The sequence below is a fragment of the Electrona antarctica genome (genome assembly GCF_951216825.1).
Source record: "Electrona antarctica genome assembly, contig: scaffold_51, whole genome shotgun sequence".
NCBI lineage: Eukaryota > Metazoa > Chordata > Actinopteri > Myctophiformes > Myctophidae > Electrona > Electrona antarctica.
In genome coordinates, this window is record NW_027637067.1 from 589,471 (window position 1) to 615,401 (window position 25,931).

General features: G+C 42.7%; 1 protein-coding gene across 1 annotated transcript in view; it reads right to left on the reverse strand.

The window, feature by feature from the left end:
* Positions 1-25,729, reverse strand: part of LOC306919199 (NACHT, LRR and PYD domains-containing protein 3-like) — a gene marked incomplete at its 3' end in the record, with an annotated part of 59,516 nt that extends 33,787 nt beyond the window's left edge. The window contains exons 1-5 of the mRNA XM_079532020.1: positions 25,577-25,729; positions 20,058-20,588; positions 19,680-19,849; positions 13,391-13,608; positions 10,444-10,502 (exon numbers count right to left, since the gene is read on the reverse strand). Of these exons, the coding sequence (XP_079388146.1) occupies positions 10,444-10,502; positions 13,391-13,608; positions 19,680-19,849; positions 20,058-20,580 (970 nt within the window). The 5' untranslated portion in view covers positions 20,581-20,588; positions 25,577-25,729. The remainder of the gene's footprint in view (positions 1-10,443; positions 10,503-13,390; positions 13,609-19,679; positions 19,850-20,057; positions 20,589-25,576) is intronic.
* Between the last annotated feature and the right edge of the window lie 202 nt (positions 25,730-25,931).

Sequence of the window (25,931 nt, forward strand, 5' to 3'; positions counted from 1 at the left end):
CATAGCCGACTTTACATTTAAATTACTAGGCTATGATCATAATCTCCAGTCATCTCCATGAACATGGCATTCATATTAACTTTGTTATACAACTACCAAAGCATATGGGGTGGTTTAAAGTATGCTTACTTCATTTATAGCCTAATGTCGCATCCTCTGTGTAAAGCACTGATGTCCTTTTATATTTGGTCTGTGGTCAGGCGGATTATTGATTATGGGTCGGGTGGATTAACAAATTGATGCGAGGGGGAACGAGAGATCCCAAACTTCACGGAGTCGACGACTCGACGTAACACCTGAAGTATTTGATGGCTTGCATGCAATCTCTTTTGATATCTTACTGTACTGTTTCTAGGTTAGGAGTAGCTCTGGTCCATAGCCTAAAATGCTTCTATGATTATGCCAATGCAGAATCATAGAAGCATTAGGCTATGGACCAGAGCTAGGTTAGGAGTGAATGACAAAATGCATGCACGTTGAATTATAACGTTTGTTTTAATGTTCTGTTCGGCCACGACGGGCAGGGATTCTATTTTCCTGTTGAATTGCTTACTGTACCAGACCAAACTACTTTAAAATCCTTTTCGTTCCGAAAGTGCCTCTTTCCTCTTCTGTGAGTCCGTGACTGTGCACTGTGCAGTCAAAAAACATACAAGTGTGAAAAGACCGCCCAGTGTAGCGTAACAAACGGACCTTCTCTCCTATAGGTTGGCGGGTAAACCCAACCCTTTTTGTCTTGTCTGAAGTCCCACCAGGTCTTTCAATGTTTGGCCTACAGCTCGCTTCATGCCTTGTGTTCGGACTCCTGCCTGCGGTGTTTTCATGTGTAAGTAAAGTTCGCTGTGTATGCTATGCTATACGTAGCCTGGCTTGGCCAGCTGCCTCATATTGTGGATTCACTCCCGAGAAGGATTCTTCAGGGAGGAAGCTTCAGTAAATCCACAATATGAGGCTGAACAAGCCAGGCTAGGCTATACTGTCATACGGTGCTACATTTATGACTGTGTTGCTGCTGCTTCGGATGCTACATTAGCATAGCTGTAGCTTGGCTAGCTAAACCAAAACCATTATACATGGTGCCTGGTGGAGCAGCACGCGTCCTGCATGATGAGTGCATCAGTTTGATAATATAACCTAATAACAGAATCAAATGGGAATATCTGTGATAGTTATGTCACGCGAGCATGCATGTATGGATTATATATTTATTCATTCAACAAACTTGACCTACATGGAAGCTAAATAGCCTACAAGTTGCTCGTTTTATGAATGAAATACATTTTTAGTTGAATATTCCAGACCACGTCTACGGTTCTAATCAAGTCTTTTGTCAAATAGGGACATCTTTTGTCTACCGGCCTGATCCAGAAGATTTCCATCTGCAACGGGACAGTACCGTGGACACTGGACATGAAGCTTTATGACAGCAGCTGGTTTCCATGTTTGTTTGTAAATAAAAATGATTCTTTGCATTATTAATTTGTATACATGTACATTTCTCTACTTGAACAGGTTTGCCTATATACATATAAATGCATATTATAGGAATATATTATATGATGATGGGAATCACGGCACAACAACCTGACATTTCAAATTATTACAAACTATGTTATGCGTAATTATAGTCTAGACCGTATATAGCGAGCTGTAGTGAATAAGTAGAGAACAGAGTTGCACCGCTCACTTCGCAGGGGTGTGATTTTTATTATTACAGTAGAATTTAGTTCCTTATGATAGCAGAGTCTTCTGTTTCAAAAGGTCAATATCTCCAGAATGGAAGATGGTAAAATCAAAATGTATTTTTTAAATTGAAGTGGACAAGTTCAGCTTTCTTTTGATGTATGCGTGTGATTCTCGCTATAAGAGTGCCCCCCCGAACAGTGTCCTTCCTTCAATGTTAAGCCTATAGCACCAGAAGAACAGGCCTGGCTAGATTCTGTAGCAATCAATGTGTTAAGCAGTCAATCTGATCACAAACCAATGACTTTTGCCACACTTATTATGGGTTTATGTTGCCTTGTTTGATTCGGTCTGCATTAAAGGACTAATTTTAGCACTATATACCAAATCAAAGAACCAAAATATATAGGCTGCACAACCTCATCATGACAGTTTGTGAGCTTGTAGATCACCTGCTTTTGGTGAATGTTCCCCCAGAATAGGTTTGCTGTGGTGCAAGTGGTAAAGAAAAAATCACACCCGTATGAACTGAGTGGTGTAAGGTCTTATATAGACTGATCAGCTGTGGTCTGACGTAATGTCTGACGTAATGAAATCACACCTGTGTGAACTGGGTGACCATAGCAACCATGCTCACGGTACGGACAGACACAGGTACGGACAGACACGTAAACTAACAAAGCCAGTTGTAGGAGTGGTTTACACCACTCAAAAATATTTTTTTTTTGGTAGGTGAAAACATTACTATTACCATTACTCATTGTTTTACAACATATTACCATTGTAACATTTCACCCACTATTGAACCCATGACCCACGGTTCACCAGTCTGGCCCCTGTCTGGGCAACAACCCCCTTCCCCAGAGGAGGGAGTTATGGCCAAATATCACGATGCTACAATATCATTATGCTTACAATATTAAGAATTCTATTACATTTATTATGATGATTTCATTATGAAGTTTTAAGTTAAGAGTAGTGGTAAAATGTAGACTATATTTTTGGGGTAGTTAATCATTCAGTCTATCCACTATTGAGAGTGTTTTCTCTCTTTAATTACAGCAGCAGTATTTATTTTAGAAGCTTAAGTCCTTGTGTAGAAAATTCCCCATAGCTTAATTTATTTGCCTTATTTTGTACAGGCCTTTTTTGGGCAACCTCTAGTCATTCTATAGGACCCAGTTTTCAACTCTAGCTCAGGCATCTGTTGGGGCACTCCCTAATGCAACAGGACCCCAGTTTTGTGACTGTGCAGTTCTAAACTGCAGCTGCACAGACTAACCTGACCAACAGAATGTGTTCTTGAGGAAGTAAGGCAATTATTTGTGTATAAAGTACAATATAAATTCATGTTGTAACAGTTCATTGTGAAAGATGTCATTATTTATTATTTATTTATGTATTTATTTGACAGGGACAATGCTCATTAATCAACATTTCAGTTTTCACTTTCATGTAAATGTGCCAGAGTTAGCCATAAGCTAATTTTCATCTGTAGTCCCTGAGCAGGCTCTTAAAATGGTAGTAAAACTAAACATACAATGACACATATAGTACAATACAGATAAAAGAAGGACAGAATGTATAGTGTGCCAGCACACACACCATGCGTTGATGCCATGTGTGCATGTGCCAGCACCCACCACTATGTCCATACAAAAACACAAAACAATACAGGAACAGATCAACATGGTACAGGGGACAGAACAACTGTGAAGTGGAAAAATGACACCGGTGATGAAAACTAAATAGTGCTGATAGTTACTCATGATTACAGACTTGATTTGTTTTTAGCCACCTCTTCAGGTTAAATTTGAAGGTCAAATAGTTGGAGGTCTCTCTTATTTCTGTAGGGAGACTGTTCCAGTGATGGGAGGCTCTAACAGAGAAGACTCTTTTACCAAACACACTACGTTTGATTGGCACTTCACAGTCTCCTCTGGTAGTTGCCCTTGTTGTTCTATCACCACTGTCCCTTCGATATATGTACTGTTTCAGTGGTGGAGGTGCAAGTCCATTTAAGATTTTAAAAATGAGACAAGCATCTGAAAAATGTTTGAAGCTGTCAAAAGTAAATAAATTGTACTTTTGAACTATATGGCAATGGTGGTAACGGTTGGGCTTTTGGTCCAGGGTTTTTAATGTCTGTTTATAAAGTGATTCTATGGGTTTTAACGTTGTCTGATTTGTCTGTGACCAGGTTGTGAAACAGTATGTTATGTGTGAAAAAATCGTAGCATGCATGAAGAGTTTAGCGGCGTCTGTTGTGAGATATGGTCTTATGTGTCTGAAGTTAGATAGATTGAATTTGATTTTATTGGCTACATTTTTAATCTGTTTTTTTAATGTCAAGTTTGAGTCTAGTGTGATTCCAAGATATTTAAATTCTGATACTACCTGAATGCTGTTACCCTCGATAAGAATATCAATGTCAGGGTCAGTGGAGTTACGTGAGAAGAACATACCAACAGTTTTTTTTGTGTTCAGATGCAAACATGAGTTCCTCAGCCAGTCAGATACATGGACCATGGCTGCAGTTAATTTGTCTGCTGCTAGTTGTTTATTTTTAGCATGTATATAAATAACTGTGTCATCAGCGTACATCTGTATGGAGACAGTTGGACAAACAGAAGGCAGATCATTTATATATAAACTAAACAAGATCGGTCCCAGTATTGATCCCTGAGGAACTCCAATGTTGCAGTTGAGATAAGATGACTGAGTGTTACCAATACGGACACTTTGGTTCCTGTCTGTTAAATAGGAACTCATCCATTTGACTGCTTCAGTAGAAAAGTTAAATAAAGAGAGCTTTGACAAAAGTACCTGATGGTTCACCGTATCAAAGGCCTTTTTAAGGTCCAGAAATACGGAGCCCACTATGCCACCTGCATCTAACTTTGACTTTACATTTTCCAAAAAGTAACAGTTAGCTGTTTCTGTTGAGTGATTGGAGCGGAAACCGAACTGCAGTGGGTTCAGAGGATTGTGGTCCGAGTTCAAATGAGCGGTTAGTTGTTGGGCCACCCATTTCTCAGCCACTTTGGACACAACAGGTAGGATGCTGATTGGTCTATAGTTAGCCACATTTGTTTGGTCCCCAGCCTTAAAAATGGGTGTTACAATGGCTTTTTTCCAGGCACTTGGAAAAATGCATTGATTAATTGATAGATGTATCAAGTGGACAATGGGGCAGACTAGTGCGTCCTTGTGTGTTTTTAAAAATGTTGTCCATATTATAAGCATCCTTTGGATGTCATCTACATGTTGTCTAAAAAGTTCGTTTTTGGGCATTAATTCATATGCTAATTTCTGTGGCTAAGCTAACAGGAATTACCTTGTGGTTATTAGCATCTTAAACTAGCCTTCTGCTTTCAGTAAATGGCTCACAGTGAGCAAATGGGTTAACATGCTTATTTCCATTAGTTCATGAGGCTTTGAGCTAAGCTTTAAAAGCAAAAGCATTATTTACCATAAGCATGTACTTTGTGCAGTGTTCACTTGATAACTTGACAGTCATTTAATGTATTTTGTATGTGGTGCATAGTGTGTGCTAAATTAACTAGACATGTTCCTATTCATTTACACAATTTAGCAAAGAACCAGCTGTACTCATTTGTCATTAATTTCCCTAATATTCCCATGTATTTCTGTTACTGTATTGCAGATACCATTCATTCATTGAGTCATTCATTCATTTCACCATCCATGTCTGTCAATCAACTAAACTCAACTTCATATAAACCATTTATGCCAAAACTGTGTCAACCTTCTTCATGCTCTCTGACTGGAGCCCCGTGACAGCGGGGTGATTTCCTGACTTTAACTTCGACTGACGCGGGGTAGGTAACGTGAGGAAAATGACGTGGTGTGATTGGCTGACAGGGTTTGTGAATGGATGAGAGGGACGGATGAATGAAGTGACGTGAATGAAGGTGACGTGAATAAATTAAGTAGGGGCGGACCGCCACAATAGCATCAACCCCCCTAAGTTTATACACGCCTCCACTAGGCTAGTATTATTTTACACCTTGTATCAGTAAGTCTGGAATAGATTAGTAAAGATACTGAGATATACAGAAGGGGGCAGTAATGCAACTATTAAGGATGCCAACGGCCATAATACCCCACGAAGAAGAAGGATCTGTAAATCTGTGTTCCACCAAATGGGTCTAGAGAGGAAAACGCAAGTTATGTATATAACTATGGTTCTATGAATACCGGATGACCGCCAGAGGGCGGTGATTTCATCACCTGGATATACATCGCGCGCACGCGCAGAGGTCGAATATTAATACCAACACTGTCACTCGTGACCCCCTGTGGGCGTGAGCCACCGATATAGGTGCCCAGTTCACAGGGTTCATCCTCATGAAATCTTTTCGTCGGGATTCCGAGTGACAATGAACTCTGGCGGTCATCCGGTATTCATAGAACCATAGTTATATACATAACTTGCGTTCTATTTCATACCTACTGACCGCCAGAGGGCGGTGATTTCATCACCTGGATGACTCATACCAACATGGTCACGAGGAATCTGCGCTTACCGAGGTCGGTTTGCAGATCTAATGGACAGCCAAACAGCCGTCACCACAAGGTGAGGGAGAGTCAGGTTGGCTGACTCTTGGCAAAAGCCCAAAACAGATGGAGCCCATTTGGCTGCACTGCAGCACAGATGTCCACCCCCTGGTCTGGCATGTCAAAATGCCTCTGGGGAGGCCTTGAGGCCTACTGAAGAAATCTACCTCAACGCAACAATCAAAGTACCTCTAAGTGTTGCGTTAGTCTCTCTTGAATCAAGGCACAGCCCTTCCTGTGCCCTTTATCAGACACAAACAACCAACCAGCCATCACAGCTATGCCGTGCCATAGAGCCCGGACAGGGCACAATAGGCTAGGCAGGTACTAGAATGCTCCATGCCTGGCTGTGGAGCAAACTAAAAATAATAGGCTAGCCAACGTGAAAGGCAGAAAGTCCTTGAAGACATAAGAGGGATTGGTGAATGGTAAACCCAGACCCATCGGCATCCCAGTCTCAGGCACCGGGCAGGGCCTGAAGACAACCTACTCACTTCCGTAGGGTCACAGTGAGGGCAAATGGTACTAGCAGATAGCCATTTGAGTGAGAACGGCCCGATCCAAGGGCTGGGGACAAAGTCCATCCAAACCTGGTAGGGTGGTACCTCGTACCAGATGGTAGGGGGCGATTGCTCGCCCCGTCAGCGTGGCTGATGGCATACCCACAATAAAGTGTGACAGGCGCTGTCCAGAGAGAGCGCAACCTTTATTAGAGCCATCATAGCCAATGAAGAGCCGTTCTGACCACCAAGTGCATGTGGTAGGTCTAACATAATAGGCTCTCAGGGCCCGTACTGGGCACAACAGTTCTCAATCACAATTACTCTCCTGGTGGAGAGGTTAAGGCTGCCAATATCACAGGCAGGTATTGAAAACACAGAGCAACATGGTGGTGCTTTGTCTCAACTAAACCACAGTTTACTTGCGTTGGCGTGCAACGCCCTGGTGCAGGATGCACAAGAATCAAGTAGGGTTCGGACAATAGGCATGATTGTCAGTGGTCAGTTTACGCAGCCGAAGGTGACCCGGGTGAGAATGCACCCTCTCCCTAAACTGTGACAGGGGATTCTGTCTGTGGAAACACACCCCCCAGTGTCAGTGATAATGCAGCAAAAGAGCGAGAATCACTCAAGCTACAGTGTCAAGTAGTGCCATAGTATAGTGGCAAGGCCAAACACTTGGACTGTCATATACAACCATTTTAATACCAAGCATATTGGTAATATCTGGCAGCAGCAGAGCGACGTACACTCAAGCTATGATAGCAAGTAATCACAGTATACTGCACATGTCAAAGCAGTAGTGAGTACCAGGTACACAATGTCGTGGTTATACGAAGATCTAACCCTCAGCAGTTCGCTATGGGACGCGTCCCAACTTGGGCGTGGACAACAGAAGTACTTATAGTACACTCACATTCTATTAAGTATATAAGGGAATGGGCCTCTTTTGCGTCATGACGTAGCACGTGCCCTCTCGACGAGGGCATAAAAGCACGTACTCGCGCATTCCTCGCTTATATCTCTTATAACCATGGTTACTGCGTAACCTTCAGAGAATGGCAGCAGAGCGAAACACACTCTCAATGCCAGTGATAACGCGGCCAAAGCAGCGAGAACCAGTCAGCCACAGCGTTATGCTTATTGGTCATCTGTACCTACAGATAATGGCAGCAGAGCGAAGCACACTCTCAATGCCAGTGATAACGCGGCCAAAGCTGATCATCTGTACGCACAGTATGTCATTAATACAATGCAGACATGGCGAAGAGCGGAGACCACTCATGCCTATGTCAAGTACACAATATGATAGTGGCGGGGCGGAACATGCCCTCGGTGCTAGTGAAAATGACCATCAGTACACACAGTATGTTAACAATACTATGTAGACATGGCGAAGAGCGAAGACAACTCAAGCACACAGTATGACAGCAATGGAGCGAAACACACCCCCAGTGTCAGTGATAATGCAGCAAAAGAGCATGATCACTCAAGCTACAGTACTTCAGGGCAGTTGCTGCAAAGGCAGCTAATGAGGACTAGTCCAAAATAGGAATAAGCACAGCATTATATGCCTATTGATATTGATTATCAGTACATGTTATGTACATGTATAACGCTGAGGAAGGCCATTTACAGGCCGAAACGCGTTAGTTTGTTCACTCTCGTCAGAGGTAAATAAAAATCATGCAAAAGGACATACGATTGCTGGCATTTTCTTCACCTCAACGTATCAGTACATGTTACCAATACTATGCAGACATAGGGGAGAGCACTCGATCCCATGCCAAGTAGATAGTTTGATAACCACGCAATGGTAAAGCGATAGACGCTTGAACCATTATATTAGTAATTATACTGCCAAGCACAAACAAGTATTACCCGAACAGCAGCTGAGCGGATCACACTCAAGCTATGAGATAAAAGCACTATGCCTATCTCAGATAGCAGTATACACTTAAGTTAAGCTGTGACGTTAAGCACACTGCACACAGTGACAACATTGTCATATTCCTGCTTGATATAACGAGCAAAACAAACTAGCAAGTCAGCACTGAGCTGCGTTTACAACTTGACATGCATTTTGGTTTGTTCCTTAACCAGAAATCGTCTGGGGAGGAGTGCTCATTAACGTCACGACCACACAAACCTCCTCTTGGTAGACATCGTTGCAACCAAGCTCCACATATATGTGGTTGATTGCACGTCTGCGACAGAGCGAAACACACTCTTCTGCAGAAAACACGTGGGGAGGAGTGGTCATTCAACATGACTAGCGTCGCGGCAGTCGCTCTATCGAGGCGAAGCACACCTTCTACGAGCCCATAGTTACCGACGCCATAAAATATTGCTGTTGCTGCTCATTTTAGCACCGTGCGGCCATTCAACGTGAGTATTGATTAATAGTCAAATAAGCGCCGCTGCGGTCGCTGTCGAGGCGAAGCACACCTCTGCGAGACACACAAACAGCACACCGCGAAACATTAAATACAGATTTAGCTCTTAGTTAGTGTTTATCACACAACCGCTAACCCTTAATGCATTAGTCGGGAAGATGGACGGACACTGCCACCACCGACAATTCAACAAATCATACAAGTTGGATTTCAGCGAACAAACACTGTCACCAACCCAATGTAACGCCTCACAGCAAAGCGAAGATACCGCAAGGCTGTAGCAGGCACGCCCGCCGGGCAAGTAAAGTAACACACAACTTACCTGTAGAAAATAAAGTCCAACATAATAGTTGGACCAGGAGCCCGGCGGAAAATTATCGCCACCAACCATGCCGCCTCTGGAGGACGCAAGGTAGCCCCAACCGAACGGTTACGAGGCTTATAGGCATGACCGGCGTCGAGAGCCCCCCCATACAGCCTCGAAGGGCTAGTAGCCGGAGCTCAATAGAATAAATCGACCTGCGCTCAAAGGCGAAAAGATGAAAGAGGATGAACCCTGTGAACTGGGCACCTATATCGGTGGCTCACGCCCACAGGGGGTCACGAGTGACAGTGTTGGTATTAATATTCGACCTCTGCGCGTGCGCGCGATGTATATCCAGGTGATGAAATCACCGCCCTCTGGCGGTCAGTAGGTATGAAATAGAAGCCAGGCTCTGCATTCAGCCAGGCTTTATGATCCTGGCTCCATAAATCCACCCATTCTAAGCCTCGCTTGGCTTAAGTGGAATGGAATAAACCAGGCTGTACAGACCAGGATTTAACAAGCCTGGTTTTGGCTTAAATCCTGGATTAGTTAATCCAAGTTTTGTGGAAAAGGCCCCTGGTCTCTCTCCCTTAATTCTGCCGAGGGTATAATTAGTAATTGCTCCTACTGACGACACCTGCGAGACAACACTTGGCTGCTGCATTAACATATGTTTATTTTTTATTTTATTTTATTTTTCGGATCGGAAATGAAAAAAATCAGTATCGTTGCATCCCTAGATAAGAGCGCCCCTCACTTCACACAGGTGTGATTTTTGTTTAATACATTTGCAAAATAAAATCATTATGGGATATAGTGTGGATAGTTGTGTGTATACATTTGTATTTCATTTTTTTTAAATTTTTTATTAGGACAAGTTAACTGAATGTGAACGTGAATAAATCTTAGTGAAGGTGAATAAAGTTATTAGGATGGTCTGTTGAATGCAAAAAGTACAAATTGTGTTCTGTCTTACTTTGTCCACTGCTGCCTTGCCGGGGTGTCCATTCAGACTGGCCACTCTTCACGTAACGTCTGGAATCAAAATACAAGTGAATTCAATTACCGAAGCGTTGCCTTGTGACGATGACGCTAAAATTCATTGTTAAACATTATAAACGAAGGACTCGCCCAATGTCGTCCTAGGCGCTTTACGAGCGTCTGATGTCAGAATAGTCTCAAAAGTCTCACAGTAAATATTACAGATTTGTAACTCACAAATTCAGATTTGCAACTCACGTGAGTGAACTCACAGGTTCACATTTGTGTTTTGTATCCACAAGTTCAGATTTGTGTTTTGTATCTTTATTTCGCATCCGTGTTTTGTATCCGTGTTTTGCATCTGTGTTTTGTATTTGTGTTTTTTATCTGTAATTTGCATCTGTGTTTTGTATCCGTGTTTCGCATCTGTGTTTGAAACACAAATACAAAACACAGATGCAAATTACAGATACAAAACACAAATACAAAACACAGACGCGAAACACGGATACAAAACACAAATCTGAACTTGTGGATACAAAAGACAAATGTGAACCTGTGAGTTCACTCACGTGAGTTGCAAATCTGAGCTTGTGAGTTACAAATCTGTGAGACCTTTGAGACTCTTCTGACGTTGGGCGTTAACGAACGTCATCATTGGCTGAGGGAATCTGTCAATCATTCTGATTGACAGATTCCTCGGCCAATCAGATCGGTCCGCCTTCAGCCAATCCTATGGCTCTAACGCCCTGGGGGCACGCTGGTCCATAGGGCATTAGAGCTATGGACCAGCGTGCCCCCCGCCATAGGGCATTAGAGCTATGGACCAGCGTGCCCCCCGCCATAGGGCATTAGAGCTATGGACCAGCGTGCCCCCCGCCATAGGGCATTAGAGCTATGGACCAGCGTGCCCCCCGCCATAGGGCATTAGAGCTATGGACCAGCGTGCCTCCCGCCATAGGGCATTAGAGCTATGGACCAGCGTGCACCCCGCCATAGGGCATTAGAGCTATGGACCAGCGTGCCCCCCGCCATAGGGCATTAGAGCTATGGACAGCGTGCCCCCAGGGCATTAGAGCTATGGATCAGCGTGCCCCCAGGGCGTTAGAGCCATAGGATTGGCTGAAGGCGGACTGATCTGATTGGCCGAGGAATCTGTCAATCAGAATGATTGACAGATTCCCTCAGCCAATGATGACGTTCGTTAACTCCCAACGTCAAAAGAGTCTCAAAGGTCTCACAGATTTGTAACTCACAAGCTCAGATTTGCAACTCACGTGAGTGAACTCACAGGTTCACATTTGTCTTTTGTATCCACAAGTTCAGATTTGTGTTTTGTATCCGTGTTTCACGTCTGTGTTTTGTATTTGTGTTTTGTATCTGTAATTTGCACCTGTGTTTTGTATCCGTGTTTCACATCTGTGTTTTGTATTTGTGTTTCAAACACAGATGCGAAACACGGATACAAAACACAGATGCAAAACACAAATACATAACGCAAATACAAAACACAGATGCGAAACACGGATACAAAACACAGATGCGAAATACAGATACAAAACACAAATCTGAACTTGTGGATACAAAACACAAATGTGAACCTGTGAGTTCACTCACGTGAGTTGCAAATCTGAACTTGTGAGTTACAAATCTGTAATATTTACTGTGAGACTTTTGAGACTATTCTCACTCCATACAGCCACTGCTGCCTTGCCGGGGTGTCCATTCAGACTGGCCACTCTTCACGTAACGTCTGGAATCAGAATACAAGTGAATTCAATTACCGAAGCGTTGCCTTGTGACGATGACGCTAAGAGCCGGTAAAATTCATTGTTAAACATTATAAACGAAGGACTCGCCCAATGTCGTCCTAGGAGCTTTACGAGCGTCTGATGTCGTCCTTAGCTGGGAAACTGTTAACGTTCACCATGGAGTGAAGGAATCACGTGACAAAATAAGCTGATCTACAAGTTGTTATGCGGTGCTTCCCGACCTGGTACTGACCATTTAGTTTAGATATAACTCTATGCTACCTTATCTCTGTGGTAAATTTGGTTGAGTTTCAACTTCAAACTAAGAACAGCAATAAAATAACAATATAAATAGTTTGTAGCTACAAATATGTTCTTATCTAGCAAATAACGTCCCATAGCTGGTGGGTACGAACATATTGTAATTTGCAAAAAAAAAATTGTTAATGACGGAAAAGCACGACCCTCAAATGTAATTTTGTGATTATACAACAGGTACCCTTAAAATATTACATATCAACTCAATTTCATTATAAGTCAGATATTTGATTAAAAAAAATCCTATTTCTTTAATGACAGATTTAGCCACTACGACAGAGACACATTGTATATCTATATTAATGAAGTATTTCCTACAGTTTTAAGTCCAAACGTGAACTAATCCTTTAGCATATGTTTCTATCGTACCTCTCATTTGACCAAAAGGGATGACCCAAGCATCTAATCCTTTAGCATATGTTTCTATCGTACCTCTCATTTGACCAAAAGGGATGACCCAAGCATCTAATCCTTTAGCATATGTTTCTATCGTACCTCTCATTTGACCAAAAGGGATGACCCAAGCATCTAATCCTTTAGCATATGTTTCTATCGTACCTCTCATTTGACCAAAAGGGATGACCCAAGCATCTAATCCTTTAGCATATGTTTCTATCGTACCTCTCATTTGACCAAAAGGGATGACCCAAGCATCTAATCCTTTAGCATATGTTTCTATCGTACCTCTCATTTGACCAAAAGGGATGACCCAAGCATCTAATCCTTTAGCATATGTTTCTATCGTACCTCTCATTTGACCAAAAGGGATGACCCAAGCATCTAATCCTTTAGCATATGTTTCTATCGTACCTCTCATTTGACCAAAAGGGATGACCCAAGCATCTAATCCTTTAGCATATGTTTCTATCGTACCTCTCATTTGACCAAAAGGGATGACCCAAGCATCGCTCCACGGTAGGCCTTTGCTTTGGATCTTCGTTGATCATCCACTCGACGAGATCCTCGGCTTCCGCATCCTGAACATGGTGCAGATCGTACTCTCCATCGTCAATGTTGGCTTCGCATTTATAGTTATCACCAAATGGATGATGCCCTCCAGAAAGGATGTAATATATCAACATCCCAGCCACCTTAACAATGAACATAAACAAATCATAGATTTGCCATTAATTAAATTGTTCTCACACAGAATACAAAAACTGGATACAATTTACAATGTAGACATTTATCAGACTCTCAACACAATTCCCGCCGGGATTAATTAAAGAATGATTACTATATGCCACGATATCACCCCGTTCAACCCTTATTTTGAAGATCCAAAACACCGCGACCGGATGTTGTGTCAGCTTAATGGTGTGTGTTGACTCTGGACCGGATGTTGTTCTCTGCCTTGATTATGATCAGTACAGGCCGGTGTCATTACTACGACTGCCAGGCTCCGTGCAATAAGCGTTGTTTTGACCAGAAATGCCGTGCGGGAGGGGCATTTGGAGTCTAAAGCGACTGAAAGCGCACAAACATGCACGCGCAACCAAGATGGCGCAGTCCCATGTCTAAGCTAACAACAGTTAGCCATCCGAAACTAATGTGAGTAGCCTTTCCACTAGATCGAATCAAACACGTTTTCCCGACAAATAACGCAGGCTACGTTTTTTGGCGGGGAAACGGTTAATACAGAGTGACTTACAGTAAGCAAGAACAACACATGGTAATAAATCACATACATAGAAATAGTCATCCAGGATCATACGGGTATAATATGTACAGTGTTGGAGCCAAAATGCTTTTTGTTTATTTTGTTTTGTTTATTTAAACTAATTAATGACCAAATGATGTGTCCTTCTTTTATCATGACGTCATGGCGATCAGTCAGTCAGAATGGTGGGTGGTTGTCATGGAAACGCTCATTACCTGTCACTGTGATGGCCCTCAGGTGCGACAGGGGAAGACGACACAGTTTGACCGTGCGTGGTCGATGGTTCAGTTTATTGTTTGTTTGTAAGTTTACACAGTTTATTTACGTTTGAATACTACTGCTGCGACTATGGATGTTTTCAATAAATGGATTGACATATCCCAAAGAGATTCAACGACTGAATATTTAATTAATCACTGCACGCTAGGGCTGGGCGATATGACAAAATATCATCACGATATAGAATTTTTTTTATCACGATAACGATATACTCACGATATAGCATATTTTTTACGATACCGATTTTTGTATTTAAAAAATTGATTTTTGTTCAGGAGTACTGTGCTGTGCTGTACTGTACTAGCTCTCCTCCCTGGCCTCTGTCTGTGTGTTAGGCTGCACAACAGTGACACTTGGTGGTGACAATAATTATGCCATTTCCGTGCTCGGAAATGGCTCGGACACACACATAACCGTCTATAGTGGTTGCACCACTCAAAACAGGAAAAGAACACTTATGCCAATATCAAACTTATGCCAATTACAATTATGTAAAATCACAATATCCAGTCTAATTATATGAATATAATACTGATGCCCTGCCCATGCACAGACAGGCCTAAAGCAAGTACAAAAATAATACAAAATAAAATATATATAATAATAATAATAATTACTATTATGACAATTAAAAAGCAAAAATAAAGAAATAAGACTTTCCCATTCAGACACAGAAGTACAGGCCTGTGTCTGCATTAAATTGTCTTATGGAAAAAAGAAATACCTCATGTCACTCACTGCCACACAGTTGTTTCAGTTCATTTTAAGCTCTGTATAGGGAATCAAAATGTTCTGTTGTAGTTGTAGTCACTGTAGTGTAGTTTGTTAAAGACGTTGGGAAGCTTAACGATGTTTAATTGACTACAGGCGATAGAGTGAGAGACAAAGCGACCGCGTCGTCAACTCTCCAATGCCCAGCTGTGCGTATGGGAGTGGATGTTTTTCTTTTCCTTTCCTTTTTTGATGATCACAACTTAAGTTAGCGTCTTGTGTTGTTGTTGTTGTTGGAAGCTGTTGCTGAATTAAGGACTTTTCAAATGGAATAATTTATTTGGAACAATAAAACAAGAAAGGTAAGAGGAAAGAAGTAGAAGAAGTTTGCACCCGACGGACAAGCTCAATTGCGTCTGATGCGTGGCTCACGCAGTTTATCAATTTGACCCAACATGAAACCTGCATTTATAACAGTGAATGACCGGTTACTTTAGTGTTACTCCGCTCTGAATCTCGTCAGCCATCATCTCCCTTCATGTTTGTTATGAAATAACAGCACAGCGTGGCTGGGCGCTGTGACGTAAAATACTGCCGTACCGCTTGTTTTGCGACACAACGATATAAATGATAGAGAACATTTTTCACGATAGACATTTTCTATCGTCTATACGATATATATCGTCATATCGCCCAGCCCTACTGCACGCGTCAACTTAAAGTTCAACCCAGTTGCCCTGCTGTTTAGCCTAGAAGTACAGGCTTCACATTGTCGAAAACTACAGTCTTCGTTTGGAAACGGACTATATTAGTTTAATGAACGTTGAGTTTATATTGGAAGAAGAGGATCTTCGTGCTCAACGCGCAACGCAACGGCTGATCGTTTGGACGGGACCGTAATCGTTGCTGAAAAGACATTCGTTTCGCTGTGTTCTATTGTTGAGAAACTTGGACGGACCAGGACCACGCCGGTGAGACACGGCGTGAGCGAGGACCCTCGCCTCGGCTCGGAGGCACCGCAAGGACACGGCGTATGGACCAGCAGCCAGCCGGCCCACCCGCCTCGCAGCGCTCGGACCAGCAGCCAGCCAGCCCGGCGGCACCGTGACGGTTTGGACCAGCACTGCAGCGCAGCCACTGCCCGCCAGAACATCCCGGTGAGCGGACAGCCGCGCTGCCCGCCCTCCTCGCAGCGCTTGGAGCAGCACAACTCCCCGGTGCTTGATCGTGGCATTGGGACGCCTAGCCCAGTTTGAATTGGGCCGGTCCTCTGTACACAGAAAGGTAACGTAGCGCACTACCAGCTGGTTAACCTATATGGCCATATAAAAAAAAAACGTGTGCACACAAAAGGTACTTTGAGAAAGAAAGAAGAAACAAAAAGGTTTCACATACAAAAGCGCTCTGGTAAAATCCAATGCATTGGTGGTTTTATGGTTTTCAACTCCTATACGTTTTAAGGTCTTAAGGTTTTAACTGTGATGAATAACTGTGGGTTTTTACTGTGAAATAACAAGGTACAGTTTTTATATTTTACACTGTTAGTTTAATTGCAATAATGGATTCAGATAATGGTGTTCTGGGTCCAACTGAGCCAAACGTGGCTAGAGAGCCCCGTGGCTGAAGTGCACGTTACGTTACGTGCTCAAATGGTGATGCAATGGTTGAACCATCAGAGGGTAAAAAAACAGTCCACAGAGGCTGAAACACAGTCCAATGTGACCACCACAGGTCAAAGTGCTCACAGTGAAGTTGAATCACAGGTTGCCACAAAACGCAAGGTGAAATTAACACCAAAGGCCTTAGCTGAGAAAATTTACTCGCTACAAAAGGAGAGAAAATCTAAATTAAACAAGGCATCCAAAACTTGAAATCTGAAGATCTGAAATCCCTTCAAGCGTATTCACTCTTCCTTCGCCAGTGTTGTAATGCCATGGAGACGGTACAGTATATGAGGGAACTTGACATGCCGGCCAACATGAAAACTGTGATTTCAAAGCTTCCTTACAAGCTAAGAGAGATGTGGAGAGTCTCTGCGTGTGGTATAATAGAAAGACACTACCGCAGACCCCAATTCACAGATATTGTGACTTTCATTGAGCGCCAGGTCAAGATTGTGTCTGATCCAGTCTTTGGGGACATTCAGAATCCCACCCAGGAAAGCAGATGAACAGAATGAAATCACATACAGGGTTAGGGTTAGCCCTAACCCTAACCCCTAACCCCTAAGCCCTAAGCCCTAACCCCTAACCCCTAACAGAGCCAACCCAGGTTCACTACTATTGAAACCCCTGAAGTAGAAGACCAAGGATCTTCACACAGTCCTAAGCAAAGTAATGCATCTTCTCATAACACCACCACTTCACACAGTCCTAAGCAAAGTAATGCATCTTCTCATAACACCACCACTTGTGTATGTTGTTCTAAAAATCACACTCTCGATCAATGTCCACAGATGGAGAAGAAGTCACACAGGGACAAGGTTACCTTTATAAAGCAAGAAGGAATCCGTTTTGGCTGCCTTCATGTTGGACATTTAAGCAAATTTTGTGTTGACCGTTTGACTTGCAAGGTGTGCAACAAAAAACATCCCAGTCTTCTTCATATTTAATTTGATCAAAGGGAGAGAGCAAGCAACACATACACAAAACAGCCAAAGGAACCATCAGTGAGCAATGCACAGGTCTCTTTGCAAACTTGTGGACAAACAGGGGCCGGTGACAGCAATGGCGTTCTGTCAATCTTACCTGTACAGGTGAAGTCCAGCAAGGGACACAAAATAATTTAAACTTATGCATTCTTGGATCCAGGCAGTACCGACACCTTTTCTTCAGAGGCCCTGATGAAAAGGTATGATGTTGCGAGACCCGAAACCCCGATGACCTTGGGATACATCACTGAGGATACGTCCCAGGTGCATCCATGTATGTATGTATTTTGTTTAGTTATTCTATTTATAGTGACTCATAGGAATAGACTACGTGACAACCAGGAATAGTCTGGTGACCACCGGAGAGACGGGTGGCAGCCGGAAATTAGACGGCACCCGGGAGCCGTATGGGTTGGCGCCCCAGCCTGTGTCTTCCGTGAGGAAGAAGCCCAACAAACCCACGGTGAGGCCTTTAGGAGGGCCATTCAAGCCTCAAGCGGAGCCTGCGGCACCACCAAGGGCAAGGTGGAGCCTGCGGAACTGTTGCGGCTCGAGAATCCACCATTCCTGAATAAAGTGCCTGGTGCTGGGAGTCTGGTGCAACGCACAGGGCCTGACCTGGTGAGAGCAGGAGTGGACCTGGTGAGACGTAGGAGGGGCCCGGACAGGAGTCAACCCACAGAGCCTAGTCCTTCCACGCACCAGAATGGTACCTCCCAGTCCCGGCAGAGTAGTTCAGGAGGAACGGATTGTATGGCCCTGGTTTTTCCCTAATGGGACTGATCGAGGGTAGCTACTGGGACGTAAGTCTTGATCACCCCGGCTGGGTCACCTGAGTGAGGGGTATGATGTTGCGAGACCCGAAACCCCGATGACCTTGGGATACATCACTGAGGATACGTCCCAGGTGCATCCATGTATGTATGTATTTTGTTTAGGTCTGAATGGAAGGTAAACCAAAATCGGCCTACTGACCATGGGCCCAAAGGCAATTGTCTCCAGCTATACGCTGACGGGCCTGGAAATCTCAAGCCTCACTGGAGAACAGTTTTATGACCTGCCCAAGGTCTACACTCAGAAGAAAATGCCTGTAACCACCAGTAACATTATTAAAGAAGAGGAGCTGGCTTAAGTGGCCATATTTGAATGGGGTTGTTCTTCCACGCATTCAAGCCAATGTTGAGTTATTGCTTGAACCGTGGGAAGTTGTGGCAATGGGCCATATGCCATTAAGACCCTATTGGGGTGGCTCATTAATGGTCCCCTTTCTGGCTACAGTGAGCAGAGTGAGAGTGTTACTGTCAACAGGACCTCCATAACACATCTGGAGGAGTTGCTGCACAATCAGTACAACCATGATTTTTATGAGAAGTCATAAGAAGAAATGTCAAGAGATGATATGAAGTTCATGGAAATTATGGCTGATTCCTGCAAGCTTCAAGATGGACATTACACCTTGGAGCTCCCCTTTAAGAAGAAATAAATCTCTCTACCCAACAATCAGTGTGTTGCTAGGCAACGCATCCTTGGATTGAAGGGGAGGTTTGGGAGAGATGAAAAGTTCCACAGAGAGTAGCTCCGTACCAAGGACGCCCACATTAAATATTTAAAAAAATAGCAGAGGTACAAGCTTGTACAGAGTTTTCTGGATAAGCTAGGTTGCTATGTATGGCTGAACTGTAAAATGACACAGATGCAGTCACGTTTTACCGGGTTAAGAATTAACATTTACGTTGTTCTCATTGATTAAATACCAACCTGGATGTCAGCGCTTATTTTATAATGGACAGGATCCTCAGCACGTACCAACCTGGATGTCAGCGCTTATTTTATAATGGACAGGATCCTCAGCACGTACCAACCTGGATGTCAGCGCTTATTTTATAATGGACAGGATCCTCAGCACGTTTCACCAACGTCTCCTTGGCCATCCAGCACGACGTTCCTGCAGCACTCGTGTATCGAGACGTTTTTCCAAACGCCAAAACGCGGCTGATTCCAAAATCTGCCAGTCTTGCCCTGCCTTCAGAATCTGCAAGGACAATTGTGTAGGATGATAAGAGTTATAGATTGAGCAAAAACATTCTGCTTATATTGCATACATTTCTGACAATACTCTAAAGTTGTTTCACTCAAAACATTTTAATCTGGAATACCAAAGAAACAAGCAAACCTACAAATAATGATTGCATTATCTAAATTCTAATATTTGTATTTATTTTAAATGTTTTGTAGCTTACCAATTAAGACATTCTGGGGCTTGATATCCCTGTGGAGAATCTGAGGATTCTGACAATGAAGAACACTTAAGCTCTGGAGAACCTGCTCTGCCAGCCGCTTCCTGTCCGCTCCAGAAGGCTTGTGTTCACACATGTATTGTTCCAGGGTGTATTCACATAACTGAAGAGCCAGGTAACCAAAGTTATCATCCTCTGCAAAGCCAACATATTGTACAATCGAGGAATGATCAAGCTTCGGAAGACGTAATAATTTTTGCTCGTTTTTCAGTGCCTCAAAGTTTCTTTTTGTCATTTTCTTCACTGCGAGTTCAGTGCCATCGTTTGTTAACCCCAAGTAGACCTCAGTTCCGTTATTCCCCTCTCCGATGAGGAACTCATCATTTTTCCCAATCACAAAACGGTCAAATTTGACAACTTCACGGTCATCAACGTTTACAAGTTTCTCCAACTGCGCTCTCCATCTGGTACTGGCCCTCTTCCACGGTCGTGGTGAGGTTGATGTAGTGGAAGTGGTGGAAGCCATCTGATCCTCTGTAACGATAGAAACATAACATGATTAACATCATAACATATTACATAACATGATGTAAGCCATCTGATCATCTGTAACGATAGAAACATAACAAGGTGAAATCCATCTAACATAACATTCTGATATATTCTGTGCATCATCGATACGTGTGGAAATCAGTAAGAAAGTGAAAGGATTGAGACTTCCTTTTTTAAGTTTTTTATTTCTATTTCGTTTAATTGTTAATCTGTTTCTCTGTCTTAAAACAGGAGTGGAAACAGATTTATTACATATATACATATTACACATTTGATGCTTTAGACGAGTATACTCGTCCTATCAAATACATATACACGAGGTGCGGAGGAGGAGTAAGCTCGTCTTAAGGCTATTTAGCATTTTTGGAATTGCTGCGGTTGTTATTTAGTGTTTTATTAAGCTGCCAGGGGCAGGTGGGCAACCCTTAGTGTTTTATTTAGCTGCCAGGGGCAGGTGGGCAACCCTTAGTGTTTTATTTCGCTGCCAGGGGCAGGTGGGCAACCCTTAGTGTTTTATTTAGCTGCCAGGGGCAGTTGGGCAACCCTTAGTGTTTTATTTAGCTGCCAGGGGCAGGTAACCTGACTCCGCCAGATGGGGCAGCAGATAGTACACTGGGTTCCCCCCTCCTGCTCCCATCTGGGAACTCTCAGGCAGACTTGATGCCCGGCCACAAAAAACCCAGTGTACTCTCTGCTGCCCCATCTGGCGGAGTCAGGTTAAGGGGCAGGTGGGCGACCCTTACTTTTTTATTTAGCTGCCAGGGGCAGGTGGGCAACCCTTAAATGGCTTACTGTAAATATGCCGGATTAAGAGAAAGCTACCTTACAGCAATCACAATATAACAATAATACACTTTGATGTCAACAATAGACAGTCACAACATTACATTTGGTTTGCAGCCAGGCGTTCTTTATGGGCCTTCATTAGTCTGATATACAATATGACAGTCATATGACAGACTAGCCACAATTTGCAACTCTAGATTATTTTATAATGGGATGAATCTAGAGTTGCAATACCCTCCATTGACTCCCCATTCATCCAAATTGCGTTTGTGATCTGCTTGTATTAAACAAAGTTAAACTCACCAACATTGCAGCTGTAGGGCAGGCTTGAATTATCCTCTTTCAATCTGCCAAGCTTTTGTTTCATAAAAATCCACCGTAGACATGTTGTTATGAGATACTTTCTGTCAAGAAATTCTATGCATGTGATTCTTTTTCTAAACTTGTGTTGCAGTTTGGAAGCACTCGTTTTTATTAACGGGTCGCGCTGCTGACTCCTGCATTATGTGCAAATTCGAAACAGGTGGTACACAGGGCCGTTCAGTGACATACGACGAGTGCTTCCAAACTCCAGCTGAGCACTTAGAAAAATAATCACCTGCACAGAATTTCTTGACAGAAAGTATCTCATAACATGTCTACGATGGATTTGTATGAAACAAAAGCTCGGCAGATTGAAAGAGGATAATTCAAGCTTGGCCTAGAGCTGCAATGTTGGTGAGTTTAACGTTGTTTAATACAAGCAGATCGCAAACGGAATTTGGATCAGTGGGGAGTCAATGGAGGGTATTGCAACTCTAGATTCATCCCATTATAGAAAAATCACACCCGTGTGAAGTGAGTGGTGCAACTCCGTGTGGGGGTGGTGGAGGGGCGGAAGTTCCAGACCCACAGGAACGCACCCAGGGTGTCTGCCCGATTCCGGCACCCTGGGTTCCGGCGGAGTTACAGAGTTACCGTGTGGGGGTCCCTCTACTGTACTGTCACTGTACTGTACTGGCACAACCGGAATCACCATATATACAGTGTGTGTGTGGTGAAAAACATCCATGCTGCTTTCGTGCTCAGACGCACCCACCCACCCAGCCAGCCACACACCCACACACAGCTCAGACAGACTGTATGGCTATAGAGACACACAGGGACTACAAATGTCACGCCCCCAAATGAGACAGCGGCCCGGCCCCACTTCTGGTCCGTTTCAACGGTGTACTGCAGCTGCCAATGCAATCCCTATGAGAGGCATCATAAAATACCCTAATTTCACTGGTTCATTACTGAGGCTGTAGCGATTTTTTTTGTGTTCTAATAAAGTGTCTCATATGTTTGATTTGTCCTTTTCAATGTCACATACCTGCCATCTCAATATACTGTACTATATTATACTCCATCAGTTTGTGAAAAGTGCTAGCATTGTAAATCTCAAGTCAAAGTGGTCGCACGGTATATACGTCACGGTTGCATCCCTTGAGGTTTTCAATACCCAGAAATATTTGTTGTATTTCGTTTTATATGCTTGTATTTGTTGAAAATGATCTAAACAGTTTCTTGCGAGACTATTATTAATACTCATCTGGAGAATTCACTAGGTAGTTGAAAATGTCAGGATGTAACTCCTCCATTTAGCTGGGTTATTTTCCCATGCAACTATTCAGCAAAGTTAATTATACAACAAGTTGACAGCGGTAAAACACACCGTCGGAGCTCCATGGTAGGTAGAACATATATAGTAAGCCTGTGACATGTTCAAAATATAGACATGAATAACAAAGTCAGTCGGGATCGGGATGTACAGTATATTGAGAATTCCACTCCTCAAAGTCGGCGCTCGTAGCCTCGTAAAGGCAGTGACAGGTTCTCTGCCGTCTCCTCTCTGCTCCGTTAACATTATGGGTAACTCATTCAAGTGGTAAATTAAATGTGAACTACATCCTCTATTGAGAAAACAACAATATATGTTGACAAAGACACTTCATTCATACATTTGGAAACATATTTTTATTCAAATCAATATAGTCTTCAGTTAATTTCATATTATTTTAAAAGTAGGCTAACTACAGTTGAATTTCAATGGACTTCTATGGGCTGGCCTGCAGTACACCGTGCCAACGGACCAGAAGTGGGGACGCTGTCTCATTTGGGGGCGTGAAATGTGTAGTCCCTGTGTGTCTCTATAGGGCTTCACCCTTCATATACTCTAAGTCGTTTGCACCAAGAAAGATTAAGCCTTAATCTGGTTTAAATCAAGGTTCATCTATTAATCCAGTTGCACCAAATTTTAAACCTAGTTTTCACTAATCCGGTTTAGTTTTAAACCATCCTTTTAATCTTGGTTTTAATTTTCACAGTAAACCTGGATTAATGTCAATCCTGTTGCACCACTACTTTAAACTTTGATTTAAGTATCAATAAGGGATTAATTCTAAACCAGCAGGAGAGGAGGAGGTTTAAATGAAAACATGCTTATACGTCTGTTGGTTTTTTTTTAGCGAGCGAGACGGTTTTTATTATTATATATATTTTTGCTGCAGGGACTATAATTTAATTTAAACATTTTCAAATATGAATGAAATAGTAACACTAATGATGCTCACGACTGCTGCTGTTTATTTACAGCGCAAAACCAAGATGGCGGACACACAACAAAGTTTAATCCATGAATTAATCAGTTTAAAGTTTTAATCACAGTTTAGGCTAATGGATTTTAATCACAGGTTAAGGATTTAATCACAGATCCCCACAGATGCTTAAAATTAAGTGGTGCAACACAACTCGAAATAAAATTAATCCTTGATCAACAAATCCTTGATTAACACTAAACTAAGCTTTATTTAATCTTTCTTGGTGCAAACGACCCTAAGGCTTCACCAGAGCAACTTGACTAACTGTCAACTAAACTACTAACACGTCACAGAGCTTAAAACTCTGAACCAATGTGCACATCATGTAACCAAATGGACTTAACCGTTATAAATGATTATGTTATAAATGAAAACAACCAAGCCTTCAAGAAGCCATCTACATTATTCTAGATAAAAACAGCTCGCTGCTTGTGTTCAACATGGATGCGTTTACAATGCTAGTTCGGTGAACATTCAACTCAGCAGAAAACATTAACTGGAAATGTTAACAGTTTGTAGAATGCGTACAGTTCAAATGTTATTAACAGTTTGTAGAATGCGTACAGTTCAAACGAAAGAGGCAGCGGTGGCCGAACGAATTGCGAAGCGGTCTTGATACCGGAAGGTCGCCAGTTCGAATCAGCGGTCCGACACGTTAAAATTACCACCGCTGAAGTGCCCTTGAACAAGGCATTGAACCACTACGATGAAATGTTCTATGAGCAGGGCCTGGCTGGAAACACGTTCTTGAGCTTAGCCCAGATACCCTGGGTAAATATAGTAATCATTTAATTTCATTTCATAAGTCAATACAAAAACTACCACGAGGATAAAACCAGTAAAAGCACTATTACGACGTCTTGTTTACATCATGGTCAATTCAGCAGAACATGTTAAAGACGTACAAATATACACTTCAAATCACAAAATGTAGAAACAATTAATTTGCAAGACATGGACTAGCCTACATAACTTTTACCCTCCGTGTAGCTAGTCTGCCTAGCCGTGGATCACATCATGCGAGTCATGGAGGAACTTCAACCTTCCTCCATTTACAACCATAAGATCTACATTGAAGATCATGTTTCAGATCTAAAGCTCTCTCCTCAGAGCCACGGACGGTAGGATTCTCCTCGGGTTGGTAGAAGTAACATTATCTTCACTATTGTTACATTAAAACACATTTTAATCACATCCCTGGACGTTTCCACTGTTCTACCTCCATATGCTTTCAACTACCGCTACCCTATCGGTTAGAAGGTGTATTGCACTCTGATTACATTATAGCTTTATGAGGAAAAACGTCCACGGATGTGATTAAAATGTATTTAATGTAACAATAGTGAAGATAATGTTACTTCTACCAACCCGAGGTGAATCCTACCGTCCGTGGCTCTGAGGAGAGAGCTTTAGATCTGAAACATGAACGTTTATGTAGATGTGAGGATGAAAATGGAGGAAGTGCAAAATAAACGGGTAGAAGTTCCGCCATGTTGTTTCAGGGCTAGCCAGCCAGTAAATAGTTAGTGTAAGTTGTTGTGAGGTTGTTAATGTTAACCTTACCTCCTGCTGTCTGTCACAGATGAGTCTCCAGGAACGGCATGACATTAATCCATATTATCGACGCATTCCGAGTTGGAAAGACAAAACATGACAACAATTATACACAACTATTATGAATATTATGCTGCTTCCTTGTTGTGGTGTGTCCGTTGGGAGCGCTGCAGCCTACTCCTTAGGCTACTCCTTAGTCCTTATCAGAGATCAGGGTTGCCAACTCACTGTCGAGAGAGAAATAAGCCAACCCACCTCCAAAAACAAGCCAACTGCTGTGAGAGAAATAAAGCCAATATTAATCTCCCCTCGAAAAATAAGCCAAAACAAGCCCGATGATATGGCCATATAATCGATGCATTTA